We start from the raw sequence: 20,515 nt of genomic DNA, 5'->3' as shown, positions 1-20,515 counted from the left end.
ATGTTGTAAACCGAGATTCTCAGAATTTCCACCACATCTGTTCTCTTCTGTTAAAAACTTCAGAAAGGGTAGTTCCTCTTGCCTCACTCTGCTGTTGTGTACACACTCTGTACTTTTGTGTTGCACGTGATATTTGGAGAGTGAAAGAGCGTTGAAAAAGAGGAAGAAGAGAGAACAGTGAGGTCTCCCACCTTAGGTGGAGCAATGGGAAGGAGAAAGACTATGTGCTTTTTCTGTCAATATGTTCTCATTGCCCATGCTGGTAGATTGACTCCCTTCAATCAGAATGCTTCTGAGACAATATAATCAGGTTTTTCTTACTCTCCATATTTCTATTGTTGGCAGCAACAGGAATGCAGTGTCCTTAAATAGGATTGGTGTTAGTGTAAATTCAATCCAAATAAAAACAATGCCTGCCTTTCTTGTTTCTGAGAAACTCAACACCACAGAGAAGTATGTTCTGTCTTTACAGTCTGGCCAGTCTGCAGATCACATGTGATCGATGACCCTTATTTTGTTGTATAATCCATCATATTTTATGACCACTGCTTTGATCAACTGAGCTAAGCAATCACAGAATATATAGATACAGCCTGTTAACCTTGTAACATTATTAGCCAAAGCATATCTATGTGTCCTATCTGCCATATATCAGAAACATTTTTATTTTAAAGATTACTTTCTATGGGCTTTGCTAGAAGCTGCTAACTCCCCTCCATCATTTGCTGAGCCTCAGCACTTCTGTCCATGACAAAATTCAGTAAATTACTCCTGAATTGTCATTGCTTTGTAATAATTACTATCGTTCTAGTTTACATGCTTGCTTTACTGAGATGATTTTTTTAAAGCATGTGATAACCATATTGAAATAGCATGGGGTGAGGAAGGAGACATGCATGCATACTGTTTCTTCTTACTTTCTAAAAAGTCATATATGCCTTTATTATTCAAAGACTCTATTAAAGGTTAAATATAAAGGTTTTTATATAAGCTTTATATATATATATATATATAAATATATATATATATATAAATATATATATATATATATATATAAAGCTTATATATATATATATATGAAGTTTGTAAGGCTTCAAGAACCTAACTTGAATGCATATATTTCGTTTTTAAAGATACTAAGTTCCCTAAGTGAATTAAATTACCTAGATATACCACTGTTGGATACAATTTTTTAAATTTATTTATTTTTGGCCACACTGCACAGCTTCTGGGATCTTAGCTCCCCGACCAGGGATTGAACCCATGCCCCCTGCATTGGAAGCATGGAGTCTTAACCACTGGACTGCCAGGGAGGTCCCTGGGTACTATTAGTCATAACTCAAAGCACTGCGTCTATTGAGCTAGTGTCAGGTGTAAAATCTGTGCTTTCTGAAGCTTATATGCAGCTGACTATTCTTTTGGGAGGTGTGATACATCTTACATCTGCTTTATCACTGTTGTTGTTGTTGCCTTTCTCTTATCATATGGCAACCTACTGTAAAGAACGCTTTTAGAGTTGTTAATATTGTCCTTTTAATTAAGGGTCTCCAGGAATTTGAGAGATAGAATTTAAGTCCACGAGAATTTATTCTAATTGGTTGCTGTCACTTCTTTTATGTGTAATCATTATGATTAACTATTAGTCTTACTGGATACTTAAAAATTCCCAGGTAATGTGATAAGCACTTACCATGCAATGTCTCACTCTACACACCAATTCTATGAATCTGGCACTATTAATAATAATAAAATATAATGTTTTGTATCACTGATGATATCTTTACCCCAATCCTTTCATTAGCCCAGTTTTCACAATTATAAAGTCCAAAGAGCTCTGAAAATCAAAAGTTTTTTTATATGTTCTAAGCAAACTAATTTGTCAGTAACATCTGACCCGAACTGATAGGAGTTTTTAAAAATAATTTTTATTTTTCTCACTAAAAAATATTGCTGCAGAAATATTACTGTTTGATTATAATGTGCTGCCCCAGAGCCCACTGTAGTTACTCAATAATACTCAATATTCGTACCATATTACCGTTCACAAATCTGAAAATTTCTGACTTCCAACATACAACTAGACACAAAGGTTTTAGGTAAGGATTGTAGACTTCTATTTCAAATTTTAGAGTTTGAAGAGTTTTAAAAATAAACTTCCTCATTGTGTACATTGTGTGCATGAGAAAAATGTGTACATAAGAAAAATGAAGTAAGACAAAACTGACACTAAACTTCAGCGCAAAGTTTGTTTTTTACTATATCATACTGCTTCTTTTCTCTACTCCTAAGAATGAAACCTGACTTTCCCTAGCTACAAAATAGAGATAACAACAGTACCTATCTGATAATGTGAGCAGTTCATAAGCTAAGCGTAAGCAATTCTTGACACATAATAGCTCTGTGTGTCCCATCAAGAACGTTAGTATCATTAGAGATAATATATTGAATGATTAACCTCTGTAATTTTCTTTGTCTGCACTTCCTTATATGTGGGTGGTATCCACATTACCATTAGGAATACTAGGAGAATGAAGGGGGGAAAAATAGAAGTTAAGTTTTTGAAGTCCAGAATAGGCTTTTCATGCCTACACAATAAATTTGAAAGCCAAAATGTTTTGATTTGCAAGAGCCTGGTTGAAAAGGATTTTAGCAATAAAAACAGAAGGCAAGGAAAAAAGCAAACCACAACGTTTATGCTGTAACAATAGATTGGAAAGAGACTAGAGGGACGTCCAGAGGGCTCTGTCTCAATAAATTAGTACCCTAGGAGAGGAGTACTAAGATTGAAGGGGCAAGGCTCTGGAAGGGTGTCTTAAAGTCTGAGGTGAAGGCACTGAACTTGGGAAGACCATGTGAACAGAAAGGAATCAGATTGAACAGATGCTACCCACCACTACCACCATCACCCTAGTCAGAAGCCCAGCCAGTGCCTACAGGGTTCCCACCACCACCTGGCAGCCCTGCAGGTCTGCTGTGTCCTGCGTCCATGTTTTTGTTGTCCTTGTCTGCTGAGCATCTTCTATTGACAAAGGTGACCAAACATCCAGGTTTGCCCAGAATGTCCCAGGAATGTAAGTCTGTTGCTTATCTGCTTACACCTCTTATGCCAGCATAATTAATAACACCTTCTCTATTATTTATATTTTGTAAGTGATAAAAATGTATGATCACTCTCCCCATTGATAACAGTCTGCCTTTCCACTGCCGATCATCCAGCAGAGTTAGCACCTGTTCATCTCTTGAGGTTTTTCTATCTTATCTCTACTGTTCCAAATAGACACACCCCTTTAAATGGCCCAGGACCCTTGCAGGGCCCCCTAAAGCAGAAGATGAGATCTTTGGCACTCAAAAATGGCATAATCAGCAGAGACCTTAAAACACAGTTGGGTGACACTGGACAGTGGTGACCACTTCTGTTTCACATCTCAATTGAAGTACAGATACCTTAGCATATTTCACTCCCTTCAGGGCTTAGCATCCTCCTTGTGCACATAGTATGTGCTCAACAAAGACTGATAAAACATTCTGATTGGAGGAACCCTCAATTTTATTATCAGTGCTGATGTAGCCAGGATGAGAAAGAGAAGAGAACTTGATATTGTTTTTAATTCTATAAATGCGTGTTTAAGGTACATGGTTGATATTACAGGAGGTCATCAATGTGTTTAATTTTTTATAAGTTTATGTTCTTCTAAATATTCTTCCAGCAGTAGGCAGAAATTTGGGGAGGGGGAATACTTAGTAGAAAAGAATAGTGATACTTTGAGTGTTTTTTCAACTTTTCTTTGTGACTGCTTTATCACAGGAATGTGATATATTCTTCCTAAATTTTAGATTGTCCCTTATCCATAGATAAATTATTATAAATATGCAGAACCTTGGCTTGAAGTTTGGGTGACTAAGGACTGTAATTTTGCTGTGGCTTTGAAGTTTCACAATGTGTTCAGAACTTTGAGTTCCAGAGCTCAGCTGCCATGAGGTGTTGTTTGAGAAGAAACCCAGCATCGTCGCTTAGGTTACACAAAACATTTGTTGGCAGCTTACTTCTCATTTAACTCAAAATTTGAGTTGTTTGATGCTTGGTGATTATCATTCCTGCAGTAGAATTTTTCAAAACAAATAATAAACATTAAAAAAATCTAACTTACCTCATAGAATTTTATATTGTTTTTTATTAATATTGTTTTTGTAAATTTAAATAAAGAATAAGGATCATTAGCAATCTTCTATGGCTTCCTGAATTAAATACATTCCTTCAGGGAAGATTAAGAGACCTTAATTTAGAATAGTCCTTCCAGTAAAGAAAGAAATTTTTAAAAAATTCATTAAAATCTTATAAAAATCAAACTCATTCTGAAAACTTGGCATAAAAAAGACCACAAATAACAAATGCTGGAGAGGGTGTGGAGAAAAGGGAACCCTTGTGCACTGTCAGTGGGAAAATAAATTGGTGCAGCCACCATGGAAAACAGTATGGAAGTTTCTCAAAAAACTAAAAATAGAACTACCATACGACCCAGCAATTCCACTGCTGGGTATACATCCAAAGAAAACAAAAACATTAATTCAAAAAGGTATATGGATTGGGTTGTTTGTTTTTTTTGATATTGAGCTACATGAGCTGCTTGTATATTTTGGAGATTAATCCTCTGTCAGTTGCTTTGTTTGCAAATATCTTCTCCCATTTTGAGGGTTGTCTTTTTGTCTTGTTTATGGTTTCCTTTGCTGTGCAAAAGCTTTTAAGTTTCATTAGGTCCCATTTGTTTATTTTTGTTTTTATTTCCGTTTCTCTAGGAGGTGGGTCAAAAAGGATCTTGCTCTGATTTGGGATATGGGGATATATGTATACATATAGCTGATGCACTTTGTTATACAGCAGAAACTAACACAACACTGTGAAGCAATTATACTCCAATAAAGATGCTAAAAAAAAAAAAAGGTATATGCACCACAGTATTCATAGTAGCATATTTACGACAGCCAAGATATGGAAGCAAACTAAGTGTCCATCAACAAATGAATGGAGACGATGTGGTGTGTATATATATATATAGATAGATAGATAGATAGATAGATACAATGAAATACTACTCAGCCAAAAAATAATGAAATTTTGACATTTGCAACAACATGGATGGACTTGGAGTGTATTATACTTAGTGAAATAAGTCAGACAGAGAGAGACAAATACTGTATGATATCACTTATATGTGGAATCTGAAAAATAAAACAAACTAATAAATATAACAAAAAAGAAACAGACTCACAGATATAGAGAACAAACTAGTGGTTACCAGTGGGGAGGGGGAGGGGAGGGGCAAAATACAGGTAAGGGATTAAGAGGTACAAACAGCTATGTGTAATATAAATAAGCTATAAGGACATATTGTACAGCCCAGGGAATATAGCCAATATTTTATAATAACTATGAATGGAGTATAACCTTTAAAAGTTGTGAATTACTATGTTGCACATCTGAAATTTATTGTTAACCAACTATACCTCAATAAAAAAATGTAATGCAACTAATATTCAAGAAAGGAAATAAGTAGAGTTAAGTCTTTTGAGCTACCTTCCAAACTTGGTTACCTTTTTTCCTAACAGTTTTTTAGGGTTGGGTCCTCTAATCTTCATGAGCAACCAGGACATTTTAAGCATAGTGAATGGTTCAAGTACTAATATCTGCTACTCCAGGTAAACAGTTAAGAAGAATATAAGCCTCGATTCAGTATTTACTGATATAAAGGATTCTTGCCAGAATGGTGAGTTCAGGCAGGGTATTATAGATTTTTGGACTGCCCAGTGTAATCCGACTATGAATAGCAGGTGATAAATATACCAGAATAATACTGTCAGAAACAGAGTGGATAAGAATGGTTTTCTGATTCATGAAATTTCTACTAAAAATGTTGTATTACACAAAAAGTAACTAGCTTAATCTTTTTTTTTTAACTGAACAAGTAATACAGAGATTTTGGCTCTAGATCATGCAGTATATTGATGCTTTAATGTACCCCCACTGCAAACAAACAGAAATGATAGTTGCAGTGTAAAAGTGGAAAACCCACGAGATGTATCAGGGCTTCAAACAATATAAGCATCTCCGTGGAGTTGATAAAGACACAAAGTAGTTGGCAGCAACTAAAGCTATTTGCTTATTGGGCTCTGGTTTTTGAAGGAATTAGCAACAAGTTCCTGGAGGTTAGAGCAAGGTCATGCTTTGGAAATTATTTTTTTAAACTCTGACTACTATTTCTGATTGTTTTATTATAGTTTTCTGTTTTTATTTTATGGTGATCATATCTTCTTGAATCTCTGAGCGTAATAATTAAAGGTTGTGTTGTCAGAATGTTTAATTTTTTATGGCTTTTTTTTTTGTTTCCCTAACTATTCTTATTTACTCACACTGTGCTTTTCTGTTTGTCTTGGATTTTCTCTTTTATGTTGCTTGTTTTCCTCATATGCCTGTTTGTCTTAGGTTGTCTGTTTAGCTCTAAGAATTTAGTACTGTGAGACTGGTGTGGGTTCCCACCAATGTTACTTTCAAATAGATATAAGTAGTGTGGTTTTCCTGTAATTCTCTCTGGAGTGGGAAATTGTACTGGAGCATTTGTGCTTGGGTGTTAAGGGCTAGATTTCAATTTAGAGTGAATGGGTAGGGAGCCAGTCAAATGCCAAAGAGGTGGAATTTACCTTGAATTGACATTCACATTAGATGCCTTTAAGTTCTCCTGCAAGGTTCTGTTCAGTTTTGAAGAAAAGAACCCCACAGGTTTTTGCAGGAGGGAAACTCTGGTTGCCTGTCTTCTGTAAATGGGGTGGAGGGAGGAGCATCTCTCCCCTCCAGTGAGGTAAAGATATTTTTCAGAATATCACATTTCAGAACGTTTAGCAGGGTACATTGTTTGAAAAGAATCTGGAATTTGAGTCTCCACCACTTGCCAGTTGGGTGATCTTGAGCAAATTAATTAAATTCATTATTTCAATTTTCTCATCTGTAAAGTGGGAGCGATGATTTCTTCCTTATAAAATTATATTGCAAAGATTATAATGTTTTATATATATAATATGTATCACAGAGGCAGACTAACCATTAGCTTAGCAAGTGTTCAGGGCATGAGCAAAATGGGGGCCCCCCAAAAGAGAAAAATAATTAGGTAAAAGTATTTAGTTTTTCAAAAGAAAATTATTCAGTTCATCATTTTGATTTAAAAAAAGCTTATTTGTATTTTCTTACACTTTTAGAAAATGCTTTTTGATACTTTGCTGTTGTCCTATGTTGAATTACATATTGGAATGGCACCACAAACATCTCAGTGCTTAGTTACTTGAAGGATATTCATTTCCCTCTGGTTTCCTCCTCTCCCTCTGGTCTTCATCTGGGACCCCACCCAAATACATATACCCAATCATTTTACTAAATTAAGCATGCGCAATTTTTTTTTAAAATCAGTCATCAGTTTTATACACATCAGTGTATACATATCAATCCCAATCGCCCAATTCAGCACACCACCATCCCCACCCCACCGCGGTTTTCCCCCCTTGGTGTCCATACGTTTGTTCTCTACCTCTGTGTCTCAACTTCTGCCCTGCAAACCGGTTCATCTGTACCATTTTTCTAGGTTCCACATACATGCGTTAATATACGATATTTGTTTTTCTCTTTCTGACTTACTTCACTCTGTATGACAGTCTCTATATGTGCAAATATTTAATACCTTTGTGCTGATATACTTAGGAGCTAGCTTTGGACTTATAGTGAATTTTCACCTTAAAATAATTCAAGACTATCCATTCCTATGGCTGTTTTGTTTGTTTATTTTTCACCTGGGTCCTTTCAGCTTACATTTTTCTATATTATTCAGTGTATCATCAGGCTCACAGAGCCTGGTGACTAACGGGCTTTTCTGGTCTGTTGTGTGAAAAAAGAAAAAACTATTCAAAAAAATTATAAAATCACAAATGCATAGGTGGTAAATTTAAAAAATATATAATGGTACTCACAGGTTTGCCGCTATTTGATATCCTCATTACGGAGTCAAATTGATGTACAGCAAAGCACACCAGGTAAGTGCTCATGGGAACAGACTTCTGGAAAGTTGTTCGATTCCATTTATCATCCACCGACTCTTCTTTCTATTGAAAGCAAAAGATAATCTTTTATTTATAAAAAGATCAATCATGGACAAGACAAACAAAAAATTACTCCAAACCTAGCTTTCCAGTCAGAAGTCCTTTGTCAAAGCTTAGGTGTAAAAAGAAATTTTACCCCTAACTGGTGATGTTGAAAAAAACTAGAGGAAAATTCATTTTATTTTTAGTACTGTGAAAGAGTGATTGAACTATATACCATATGAGGTTTCTCAGGGAGTAATACAACTTTGTGATATAAACTGGACAGGAGTTTATCTTTCTACATTAAACACACAATCCTGGCCATAATATTTGAGCAGGTACTATGGCCTCTTAATGAAGAAAAGGCTAGTGCTCAGTGCCTTGCACACAGGAAGAACTAAGCAGGTATTTGCTGATTTGACTATGTGCGAGAGGGCAATAGCTATACCAGGCATAGCAGGATGTCATGTTGTCTTTTCCATCTCTGGTTGTCTCCATCTGAGACCCAGGGTATGGTCACTAAAGTCACTGCTTTGGTTACCATGGAGAGAGAGAAGGATTGCATTACTTCATGCAACTACTGACCCCATCTGTCTGGTTTTCTGTCCATGCCAGCTTTGCCTTCCTCTCTCCGCCAGTCATCAGTCCTAATACTTCATCCATGAATAGTTGCCTAACTCCTGCTACCCATTGTTTAAACATTTCCACATGCCCTGCAGCCACACAGTGAGTCACTCTACACTGGAAAGCTTTAAAAAAGGATTAAGAGAGGGAGGCTAGACTAGAACCTGATGCATCATCGACAAGGCAAGCATGTTATGTGCACATGCTTATAGAGAAGAGTTGGAGCCCCAGCAAAGTTACTCTATGATAAAAACCTAGTAGTAGTTTCGATCTCCTAAGGACCCAGATTATTCACCTTCTTCCAGGACTAGTTTCTGGAACTAGGTGAAAGTGAAGAAGTATATACTCTGCAAAACAAAAAGGTCATGTGAGGAAACCATAAACGGAGGTTAGTAAAGTTTGCATTCTTACTCCTCCCACCTTCATTTTCTCCGTTCCATGCCAAAAAATTCTGATGGCATTTTATTCTGATCCAGTCTTCTGGATTAGAGTGTCATAGTTTAGGTTTATCCTTTCCTCTTTCTTCTCCAATCAAAACCCAATTGCCCAGGTGTCTGACACCAGAAGAAAAGTTGATAAGCTTACACCAACAGTTTACTTTTTAACCTTCTTACAGCTTTGGTTTGCTTTTTCGAGGAATATTTGTAATTAAAGAGGATGAATTTCAGTGATGATAGTTCACATAGTGGATCAGAAAGATGGGAGATGTAATGTAGGCACAGTGCTTTTCTGGTATTAGGTAGGTGACAATTATATCTAAGGATGAGCTTCACCCTTTTACATGTCAAAGGTATAAGGAATAATAAACCTCAACCTTGAGGTAATGATGCTTTAGTTAACTGAGTTACCCATTCTGGAGATGAGGAGCAGTAACAGAGGAAAGAGTCATGTTAATAATTATACAAACAGAACTTATTGTAGCCTTTTTTTTTTTTTAACATTTAATGAGTACTTCTTGTTCACTAGAATACCTATGGGCATGGTGTTTCCTGGAGTTGTGGCTATATTCCAATATTTAAGTGATGATTTTTTGTAGTAGCCCTATATTAAAAACTGGGTTTATATTCAACTGAAAGCCAATAATAGTAATTAGGCCCTTGAATATTTTAAAATCTGTAATTCCATTAGTTTGCCTTTAATTAGTCATGATTAGGGGCTTCTTTCATTTAAGCAGAACCCAGCTAATGTATGTCTACTGTATCCATTCTTGCTTAGAAAACCTAACATGGTGTTTTGACTGGAATGTGATATCTTGAATTAAAGATGTCTAGTACTCAAAGAAAAGAGATTGCCCAAATGTATTTTCAAGCCTCTAAATAAGCTATTAGAGCACACTTATTTTAGAATTCAGTAGGTTCTTTCATAGCAAAGCAGGTAATTTACCTGATATTATAAACAGACTATCTGCATAAATGAAAAAATTTAAAATACTCACCTCCACTGGCATATTTGAAAGTGCCTTATATTCTTTGGGGTGGACGATAGATATTGTATAAGTTGCCTTTTTGTTGGGCTCATCAAAACAAGGGAAGGATTTCCTGGCATCTGTTGGTTCATGATCAGTGGCTGCTATGCTCCTTAGAAATAAACACACAAACAAAATATATGTTGCCTCTGCTGATAGCCCCTATGTTTCTATTCCTATAGAAAAGAATCAGCTATGTAATTAGAACTACTGCATTTCTTAAAATGAGTTTCCATCCAGAAAACTATCAAATAGTTGTCAAAGTCTTTCCTGGAATTGTTAGGTTAACAAATAAATGAAAATTCAGAAACTGCTTCAGATATTTTATATGAGTAGTTAGGTATTTTGTTGCCATAACTAAAAATCTGTGAACTCTAAATGAGCAAAAATCAATCCAGTTCTGAGCTATCACTCTTTCCATCCTAAAGCCATCAAGCGACAAGTAGATAAACACGAAGCCAAACTCAAAGGCTTGCTTGTACCTGTCCTTGTGAGTGTGAACAGCTGTGTCCTGTCACGGAGTAGAGGAGTGTATTCCAGAGTCCACAGCTCCTGTCCCTAATAGTACATTCTTTCTTACTTATGTTACACCAGGGACAAATCCCTTAGTTTTCATTTTCATGCAAAGTCAGCCCCCGAGCAATCTCCCAGTGAAGCAACCTTTGGCCAGGTTTAAAGTCCACTTTTGGAAAGAGACAGTATTCCTTTATGGCTCTAACTTAATGCTTATTAAGCTAAAATGTTAATATTTAATGTTTCCATCATTTCAAAGTGGAAATATTTTTTTCTGAGTAATTGCTCAAAAAAAATCAATGAATGTAAACTTTTTACATGTAGTTATATTACAGTAAGATATTGTACATTTGCTCATTAGAAGAGTAAGCGAGTAAAAAGTGTAAAAGGAAAGAAATGTTGACATATTCATTAATAATTTGTGTAAAGAAAGTATTTCATCCTTCAGAATTCTCAGAGACTAAGGAAGGTATTTCACAAAGAATAACAAATTGTTACATTGTTCATTGATCCAATAAATATTAATTGAACCCCTTCCTACACACACACACACATTTACCAGGCATTATTCTAGATTCTGAGGGAATAACAAAGAATAAACAAATAAATAAATAAATAAGGAGAGTGATAAGAGCTATATAGAAAATAAAACAGGGGAAGCGACAGAGAATGACTCAGGAAAAGTGGTGAGCAATATTAGGTAAAGTAGTCAGGGACAATCTCTTGGAGTAGGTGATGGTTTGCTGAGATCCGAATGATGAGAAAAACCCAGACAGGTGAAGATTAGGGAAAATGTGTTTCCTTAACAGAGGGAACAGCAAGTGCACAGTCTCTAAAGTGGAAGAGAATTTAATATGGTTGAGGACCTGAAAGATGTCCAGTGTAGCTGAAGTACAGTGAACTGGAGGGACTAAGGGGTCAGCAGAGGCCATGGTAAGTGTCTTCATTTCATTTGGGTTCAAGGATGCATTATATACATTAACTTATCTAAAAAATAATATGTCATAGGTCAACATCCAACTACAAGAAATTAAAATATTTTTGAATTTCTTTTAAAAACCCTCTGGATACAAAAATTAGTTGTTAAAAACTCAGCCAAAAAAACTAATCTGTAAAAAATAAAACTGGAAAAGGGCTGTCTTTTAGGACACTGTTGACTGAGGGGGACAACTTTCTGGGATGACTGAAAAAATCTATACCTTATGTGTAGCTGGTTCATTTTGTTATAAAGCAGAAACTAACACACCATTGTAAAGCAATTATACTCCAATAAAGATGTTAAAAAAAAAAAACTATACCTTTTTATGGGTGTGGTTAACAAAGATGTGTGCATTTGTCATAATTCATTGAATTGTTCCCATTAGTTGTGTGCATTTAATGTATATAAATTTTACCTAAAAATAACTGTAAATCAATATTGAGCTCCAGTAAGTAGGTTTAGATTTGGATTGTTGCAGTGGCATGAGTTAACAGTTCAGAAACAATCTTCTCTGTATCCCAAGCTTGAGCAAATGAAAAAAAAAAATGAGGAGAACAGAAGGCAGGTTTCTCACAGCTGGGGAAGAGTTATAAACTTGTAAAAAAGGAAGAGTAGACCTTGGTATTGAACTGTAACTGCAGGTTCAGTGTATATTCAATGATTTTTCACATACACATGTATCTATATATGTAAATGGATATAAAAATACACAGAGACATGTATTTCCTAGTTTTGTCTGCTGAACAGGACTAGAAGAAATGACAAGCTTGTAGCAATGAGCACAACTAGTTCCCATTACCACACTCCAATAAAAGGAACCAGAACTCTTCATAAAAATGGCTGATTCCAGTGCTGGATCGGAAAGGTCCAAAATGATCCTGGAACATCTTGCTTTGCCAAAAAGTAAGGAAGTTTTCAAAGAATCATAAGAATAAGTTAAAAGGACACAAAAGCCAGCTTGAGGGGATTACCCCTGGCCAGATCTGGGGGGACATCAAAATAAGTAATGGAATTATAAACTACTGATTAAAATAAGAATCCATGATAAAACATATGAATAAATAAATAAGTGGGGCGAAGGAAAGCTCTTCTTTACAGTAGATTGCCTACTAATAATTTTAGGAGGAATGATAGCTTTAGAAAATCATCAGTGGGTGCCAAAACAAAGTGGATGGAAGTTTGTTGAGGAAAGGGGTATCTGAATAGTTTCAAACACTTTCTCTGAAAATTACTTACAAAGAAAAAAATTATAACTTTACAATGAAGAAAACTGTTGGATACCTCCTTAAGCAAGTAATCAAAGATCACTAATAATTGTACAAATCAACATAATGTGTCTCCTGATGTGACTTCGTGAGAGGGACTAAGTATCACTTCTGTGAAATTCCTGACAAAAATGCTTAACTTGCATTTTTAAATCATGAGGAAAATCAGACAAACTAAAACTGAGGGATATTCTCAAAATAACTGGCCTGTGCTCTTCAAAAATATCAAGGTTGTGAAAGACAAAGAAAGGCAAGGGACTGTTCCAGTTTAAAGGAGTCTAAAAAGGCATGACATTAAATGCATTGCATGAATCCAAACTGGATACTGGACTGGGAAAAAAATACTGGGTTAATTGATGAAATTTGATTATGACTGTGGATTAGATTATTATCATATCAATGTTAAATGTTCTGATTCTGATAACTGTACTGTGGTTATGTTAGAAAATGTCCCTGTACTTAAGAAATATATACTGAATGTGAAGAGGTAAAGGGAGACAATGTTTCAATATACTCTAAAGGTCGAGAGAGAGAGAGAGAGACATGGGGTTGCTGGGGAGAGAGGAAATAGGACAGAATGTAAACAATTGGTAGTGTTCCTAGGAGTTCCTTGTATTGTTCTTGTAACTGTTCTGTTAAGTTTGAAATTATTTCAAAATAAAGTTACCCAAAAAGTCCCAGCCAAGAATTTATTCTTCAGTATTACTGATTAGTTTTTGTGATAACAGTTTAACTAATCAATTGAAGTTTCTAACACATGTAGACTGTAGTGAATTGCAAATGCATCAGAATATAAAGAAGCCTGTACACTTCCCCAGTGTACTAAGGATTTATAAGAAGATCCATGAGGCTCCAACCCCATGTTTAGTCAGCTGCTTTTTTCTTTTGAATTCCTCTTGATTCTGATTTCTTCCCCAGGCAAAGGAAGAGGAAAGGTCACTCTCTGCGAGAATGTTTCAGTTTAGTCACACCTCAGAAATAAGCCAGATAACTAATTTGGGAATATGAGTGTGATTAACAGACAAAAAGGGAGAAATTGACAATAATACAATAATAGTAGGGGACTTGATCACACCACTTACATCAATGGACAGTCATCCAGATAGAATCATCAGATAGAAAACCATTAAGAAATCAGTGGTCTTAAATGACACATTAGATCAGTTGGACTTAATATGTATCTACAGGACATTCCATCCAAAAACAGCAGAATACACATTCTTTTCAAGAGCCCATGCAACATTCTCCAGGATAGATTGTATGCTAGGCCACAAAACAAGTCTCAACAAATTTAAGAGGATAAGAATTATATCAAGCATTTTTTCTGACTACAGTGGTATGAAAGTAGAAATCATTTACAGGAAGAAAAACAGGAAAAACACAAACAGGTGGAGACTAAACAACATGCTACTAAAAAACCAATGGGTCAATCAAGAAATCAAAGAGGAAATCAGAAAATACCTTGAGACAAATGGAAATAAAAACATAACTATCCAAAATCTATGGGATGCCTCAAAAGCAGTTTTAAGAGAGAAATTTATAGCAACACAGGCTTACCTCAAGAAACAAGAAAAGTCTCACATAAATAACCTAATCTACCAACTAAAAGACTTAGAAAAAGAAGAACAAACAGAGCCCAAAGTCAGCAGAAAGAAGGAAATAATAAAGATCAGAAAGGAAATAAATAGACACTGAAAAAAAATAGAAAAGATCAATAAAACCAAGAGCTGTTTTTTTGGAAAGATAAACAAACTTTTTAGGTGTTTAGCCAGGCTCACCAAGAAAAAAGAGAGAGGACCCAAATTAACAAAATAAGAAATGAAAGAGGAGAAATTACAACCAATATAGCAGAGATTAAAAAAAATAAGAGGAATATTATGAACAGCAATAAAGCAATAACTTAGACAACCTAGAAGAAATGGATAAATTTCTAGAGACATAAAATCTTCCAAGACTGCATCAGGAAGAAATAGACAATCTGAACAGACCAATCTAAAAAAAACTCCTATCAAACAAAAGTCCAGGACCAGACAGCGTCACAGGGGAATTCTACCAAACATATAGAGAAGAGCTAATATCTATCCTTCTCAAACTATTCTAAAAAAATTGAAGAGGAGGGAACACTTCCAAATTCACTCTACGAGGCCACCATTACTCTGATACTGAAAGTAGGCAAAAATACTACAAAAAAAGAAAATTACAAACCAATATCTCTGATGAATATAGATATAAAAATCCTTAATGAAATATCAGCAAACTGAATTCAACAATATATAAAAAGGATCAGACACCATGATCAAGTAGGATTTATTCCAGGGATGCAGTGATGGTTCAAGATCCACAAATCAATCAATGTGATACACCACATTAACAACAGGAAACATAAAAATCACATGATTATCTCAATAGCTGTAGGAAAAGCATTTAACAAAATTCAACATCCACTCATGATAAAAACTCTCACTGAAGTTGGTATAAAGGGAACATATCTCAACATAATAAAACCCATACATGACAAACCCACAGCTAACATCATACTCAGCGGTGGAAAGCTGAAAGCTTTTCCTCTAAAATCAGGAACAAGACAAGGATGCCCATTCTTGTCAATTATTTACATAGTATTGGAGATCCTAGCCACAGCAATCATACAAGAAGAGAAAACAAAAGGCATCCAAATAAGAAAGAAATAAGTAAAATTGTCATTATTTGCATGATACTATATATAGAAAACCCTAAAGTCTCCACTAAAAAACTGTTAGAACTAATAAATGAAGTCAGTAAACTTGCAAGATACAAGATTAGTATACAGAAATCTGTTGCTTTTCTATACACTAATAATGAACCAAAAGAAAGATAAAGCAAGAAAATAATCCTGTTTAAAATCACATCAAAAAGAATAAAATACCTAGGAATAAACTTAACCAAGGAGGTGAGAAACCTATACTCTGAAAAGTATAAGACATTGATGAAGGAAATTGAAGGTGATGCAAAGAAATGGAAAGATATCCTAGGTTCATGGATTAGAAGAATTGATACTGTTAAAATGTCCACACTACCCAAAGCAATCTACAGATTTAATGCAATCCGTATCAAAATACTCGTGACGTTTCTCACAGAACTGGAACAAATAATCCTGAAATTCATATGGAACCACAAAAGACCCCAATTTGCCAAAGCAATCTTGAGAAAAGAGAACAAAGCTGGAGATATCACTCTCTGGCTTCAGACTATACTACAAAGCTACAGTAACCAAAACAGTATGATACTGGCACAAAATCAGACACGTAGATCAATAGAACAGAATAGAGAGCCCAGAAATAAACACATGCACTTATAGTCAATTAATCTATGACAAAGGAGGCAAGACTATACAACGGGGAAAAGACAGTTTCTTTAATAAATGGTGCTCAGAAACCTGGACAGCTACATGTAAAAGAATGAAATTAGAACATTTTCTCATCCATATACAAAAATCAACTCAAAATAAATTAAAGACCTAAATGTAAGACCAGAAATCATGAAACCCCTAGAAGAAAACATAGGCAGAACACTCTTTCACATAAATTGTAGCAATGTTTTTTTAGATCTGTCTCCTAAGGCAAAGGAAACAAAATAAAAAATAAACAAATGGGATCTAATTAAACTTAAAAGCTTTTGCACAGCAAAGGGAATCATCAACAAAACAAAAAGACAGCCTATTAAATGGGAGAAAAGATTAGCAAATGATATGACCAGTAAGGGGTTAATATCCATAATATATAAACAGCTTATACAACTCAATACCCAAAAAATGAACAACCTGAATAAAAATGGCAGAAGACCTGAATAGACAATTTTCCAAAGAAGACATACAGATGGGGAACAGGCACACAAAAATATGCTCAACATCACTAATCATCAGAGAAATGTAAATCAAAACAGTGAGATATCGCCTCACACCTGTCAGAATGGCTATTATCAAAAAACACAAACAATAAATGTTGGTAAGGATGTGGAGAAAAGGGAACCCTGGTACATTGTTGGTGGGAATGCAAATTGGTACAGTCACTATGGAAAACAGTATGGAGGTTCCTCATAAAACTAAAAATTGGACTACCATATAACCCAGCAATTCCAGTCCTGGGTATCTATCTGAAAAAAAATGAAAACACTAATTTGAAAAGATACATGCACTCTTATTCATAGACAAGATATGGAAGCAACCTAAGTGTCCATCAACAGATGAATGGATAAAGAGGATGTAGTATCTATGTATACAATGGATATTACTCAGCCATAAAAAAGAATGAAAGTCTGCCATTTGCAATAATATGCATAGACCTGAAGGGCATTATGCTTAATGAAATAAGTCAGACAGAGAAAGACAAATACTGTATGTTATCACTTATATGTGGAATCTAAAAAATAAACAAACAAATATAACAAAACAGAAATAGACTCACAGATATAGAGAACAAACTAGTGGTTACCAGTGGGGATAGGGAAGGGGGGAGGGGCAAATGTGGTAGGGGATTAAGAGGTACAAACTACTATGTATAAAATAAATAAGCTACAAGGATATATTGTACAGCACAGGGAATATAGCCAATATTTTATAGTAACTTTAAATGGAGTATAATCTATAAAAATATTGAATCACTGTGTGGTATACCTGAAACTAATATCATAAATCAACTATACTTCAATTATTTAAAAAGGCCCTATTTGTATATGCTAAATTCCATCCAGAGTTACTGAAGTTTTCTAAATATATGCAGATTTGAAAACAACGTATATGAGATAGCAATACAAAACGATTTTAGATCACAACTTCTTTGGGGAGGTTTTATTCAGTGATTAAAACTTCTTTTTAAAATTAGATGAATTGATTTGCAAATTAATGGAAAAGACCCAGCTAATCTCACAGTATGTTCAGGAGTAACTCTTGGGTATGTCCTAAGTAATTATAATGCCAGGCAAATGTGCTGAGGTAAACCATTTTTACATAGGGGCCTCTCTGTGTTGTAAGTCACTTACTAGACCCAGCACATTAAAAATATAATTCTGTGTAGCTTGTTAATTTACAAAAGGGAAGGCATTCCTCTGACTTCTCTGAGTGCATCAGATCAAGGTGACCTTAGAGAAAGCTGAAGAGAGAGGAAGTGATGATTGCAAGCACCAACCGTTCACTCTGAATCAACTTAAAACAAACCAACTACTTGATTACCTCATAAATCATCTGGCGTACTGTTTCCAGTGAAGACTCTCAGGCTATGTTCAGCAGTTTAATATCTTGAGCCAGCAAAATAAACAACAAGGTCTGGGTGAAAAACTTAAATGAAAGACTTCTGATGCAGGCGAGGCAGCCGCAATGAAGTATCTTTGCAGACTAGTAAAGGGTTCCAGAATTCAGTAGAGGAGCTGATCAGTGCAAGACAACCCATCTAGATTATTCAAACTCCAACCTATTTTTATGGTGGTTTGAACCAATTAATTATTTAAATTTATTTTCCAAATGCATTTTTTCTATGTAGAGGATACTCAAGGTCAAGTAAAATTTCTTATTGTTTCCTTGCTTCCAAAATAAAGGAAATTACTACGCATCCTGCAACAAGTAAACAAGACACCCCTGCTGAAGCTGTTCTTTATTGATAATGGGCATACTGATAGCTCGACATATCAATATAATGAATAAACTGACATACAATGAAATTTCAAGATCAAAACTACAAATGAGGATACATATCTGTGCGTGAGGATATAATGCACGCACACGTGCACACAGATGCACACACACACGCACTTAATTATGACCATCTCAATGATTTCTTTTCTGCTCTGTTTCCACTTAACTCTTAAATCTTTATCACAAGCCCTAACCTTGTGCTTCAGATTTAATTATCCAAATGCCTACTAGACATCTCTTCCTAGATGTCTGACAGGCATTCAACACATCTGCCACGGAACTCATGACCTTCCCTTCTAAACCTGGTTTTTCTATTTTCAATATCAGTGAAAGGTGTGGGCTATCAGATCAGATATCTGGAGCATCCTAGATCTATAACTCATCTCTTCCCCATAGCCAGTCAGTCTGCAAATCCTGACTACATTACCTGCAAGCTATTTTCTCCATTATGTTCTCTTCTGTCTGTCCTGAAATCACTGTCCTACCTGATCTTCATCATCTTCTCTTTCCTGGATAACTGCAGTTTCTCTCATATACTCATGTATAGATTTAGTTCTTTCCTCCCCATGTAAATAGTCATTGGTTAACTTTTCCTGCATAATGCCTGTCATTAATTATCCTTACTTTTTTTTTCCTATGGGTTTTCCAGAGTTATCTCTATCTAGCCCTTTCATATAAACCTCTCCTACAAACTTATTTCTTCTCCCTACTATGCTTTTTTGACCTAGTGCCTTTCCTGTTTGCCTGCTTTTACCTTCTTGCTTGCCTCTGCCTATTGAAATCCCACCATTACATCAAAATTCAGCTTCAATCCCAGCAATGCTGTAAAAACCCAGAAAACCCAAACCGGAAACCATCTGTCCCTCTTTTAAATTCTTGTTGCAATTCCTGTCAATTCCAATGGTTCTCAGTCCTTAAAGTATGAAGACTGCATTCCTAAGTCAAAAAAAGATTCTACTGACTCCTGTTGCCTTTGACAAGATGGGGAGAAAAGGAACCAAGGGAAGTTTTCCATCCGGACTGAGTGGGAAGGTGGAGGTGTCATTGGTGGAAATTGGATTCCTCTATGGGAAAGGGGCTGTGGTGGTGCAGCATGTCCCAGCATGTTCCAGAGGACACTAGTGTGAGAGCCTATATGAAAATTTCTATATATTCATTTAATAATCATTAAGTTCTCTCCGTGTGCTAGGTAGTGAACAAGAGAGACACAGGGACCCTACTCTCAGGGACCCACAGAAGATTCCACAGTCTCATGCAGTTGAGAAACTGCATACTATGGCAGCTTCTAGAGGTTCCTAATGAACATTATCATATAAAAGTCTCTGAAAAGTCCCACCATTTTAAAAAACTTTTAAGTTTAAAAAACTTTAACATAATTTTGTGTTTAGTATTATTTCCCAAAGAAATTTGGCCACAGAATTCCTCCCTTGCATTTTTCTGGCAATATCTATTAATATCCCATGCAACTAGAACTCTGTGGAACAGATAATTAGGAAATGCTGTGTAAGAGCAATCCAAATGCAGAGAAGGAAATGCTGAACCTTGGAGAGAAGAGAATATTGTTACATACTTTGGAGATGTGAGTAGAGGGGAACTCTGAGAAGAGAACAACTGGAAATCCTACATAACTATTGAGAAAGAGTGTTGAAGTGGTTTGGTGGTGTGGGCAGGAAAACATTCCAAAGGTTCCAATCCTTCGAAGTGGTTTTCCTCAGACCCGAAGGAACAGACCAGAGAGTAGGAAAAGTGGCTGTTAAGTTTCCCAAACTTTCTTCTCCTGAGCCTCACTATAGCTCTCTCCCCAGTGAGATGATACGGTTATTATGGCTAGGGAACTCTAAACTGGCTCTACCTTCTTCTCCAAGTCTCCATTTGCCTCTGAATTT

General features: G+C 35.6%; 2 protein-coding genes across 2 annotated transcripts in view; one reads left to right on the top strand and one right to left on the bottom strand.

The window, feature by feature from the left end:
- PITX2 (paired like homeodomain 2) overlaps positions 1 to 20,515 on the top strand; it is a 274,777-nt gene that overhangs the window by 140,953 nt on the left and 113,309 nt on the right. The window lies entirely within an intron of this gene.
- Positions 1 to 20,515, bottom strand: part of ENPEP (glutamyl aminopeptidase) — a 104,955-nt gene that overhangs the window by 79,892 nt on the left and 4,548 nt on the right. Inside the window, exons 2-3 of the mRNA XM_082389200.1 lie at positions 10,178 to 10,319; positions 8,008 to 8,139 (exon numbers count right to left, since the gene is read on the bottom strand). Of these exons, the coding sequence (XP_082245326.1) occupies positions 8,008 to 8,139; positions 10,178 to 10,319 (274 nt within the window). The remainder of the gene's footprint in view (positions 1 to 8,007; positions 8,140 to 10,177; positions 10,320 to 20,515) is intronic.

Source organism: Balaenoptera borealis (genome assembly GCF_965194805.1).
Source record: "Balaenoptera borealis genome assembly, chromosome: 4".
NCBI classification, from domain to species: Eukaryota; Metazoa; Chordata; class Mammalia; order Artiodactyla; family Balaenopteridae; genus Balaenoptera; species Balaenoptera borealis.
This window is presented reverse-complemented; position numbering and strand designations above follow the sequence as displayed.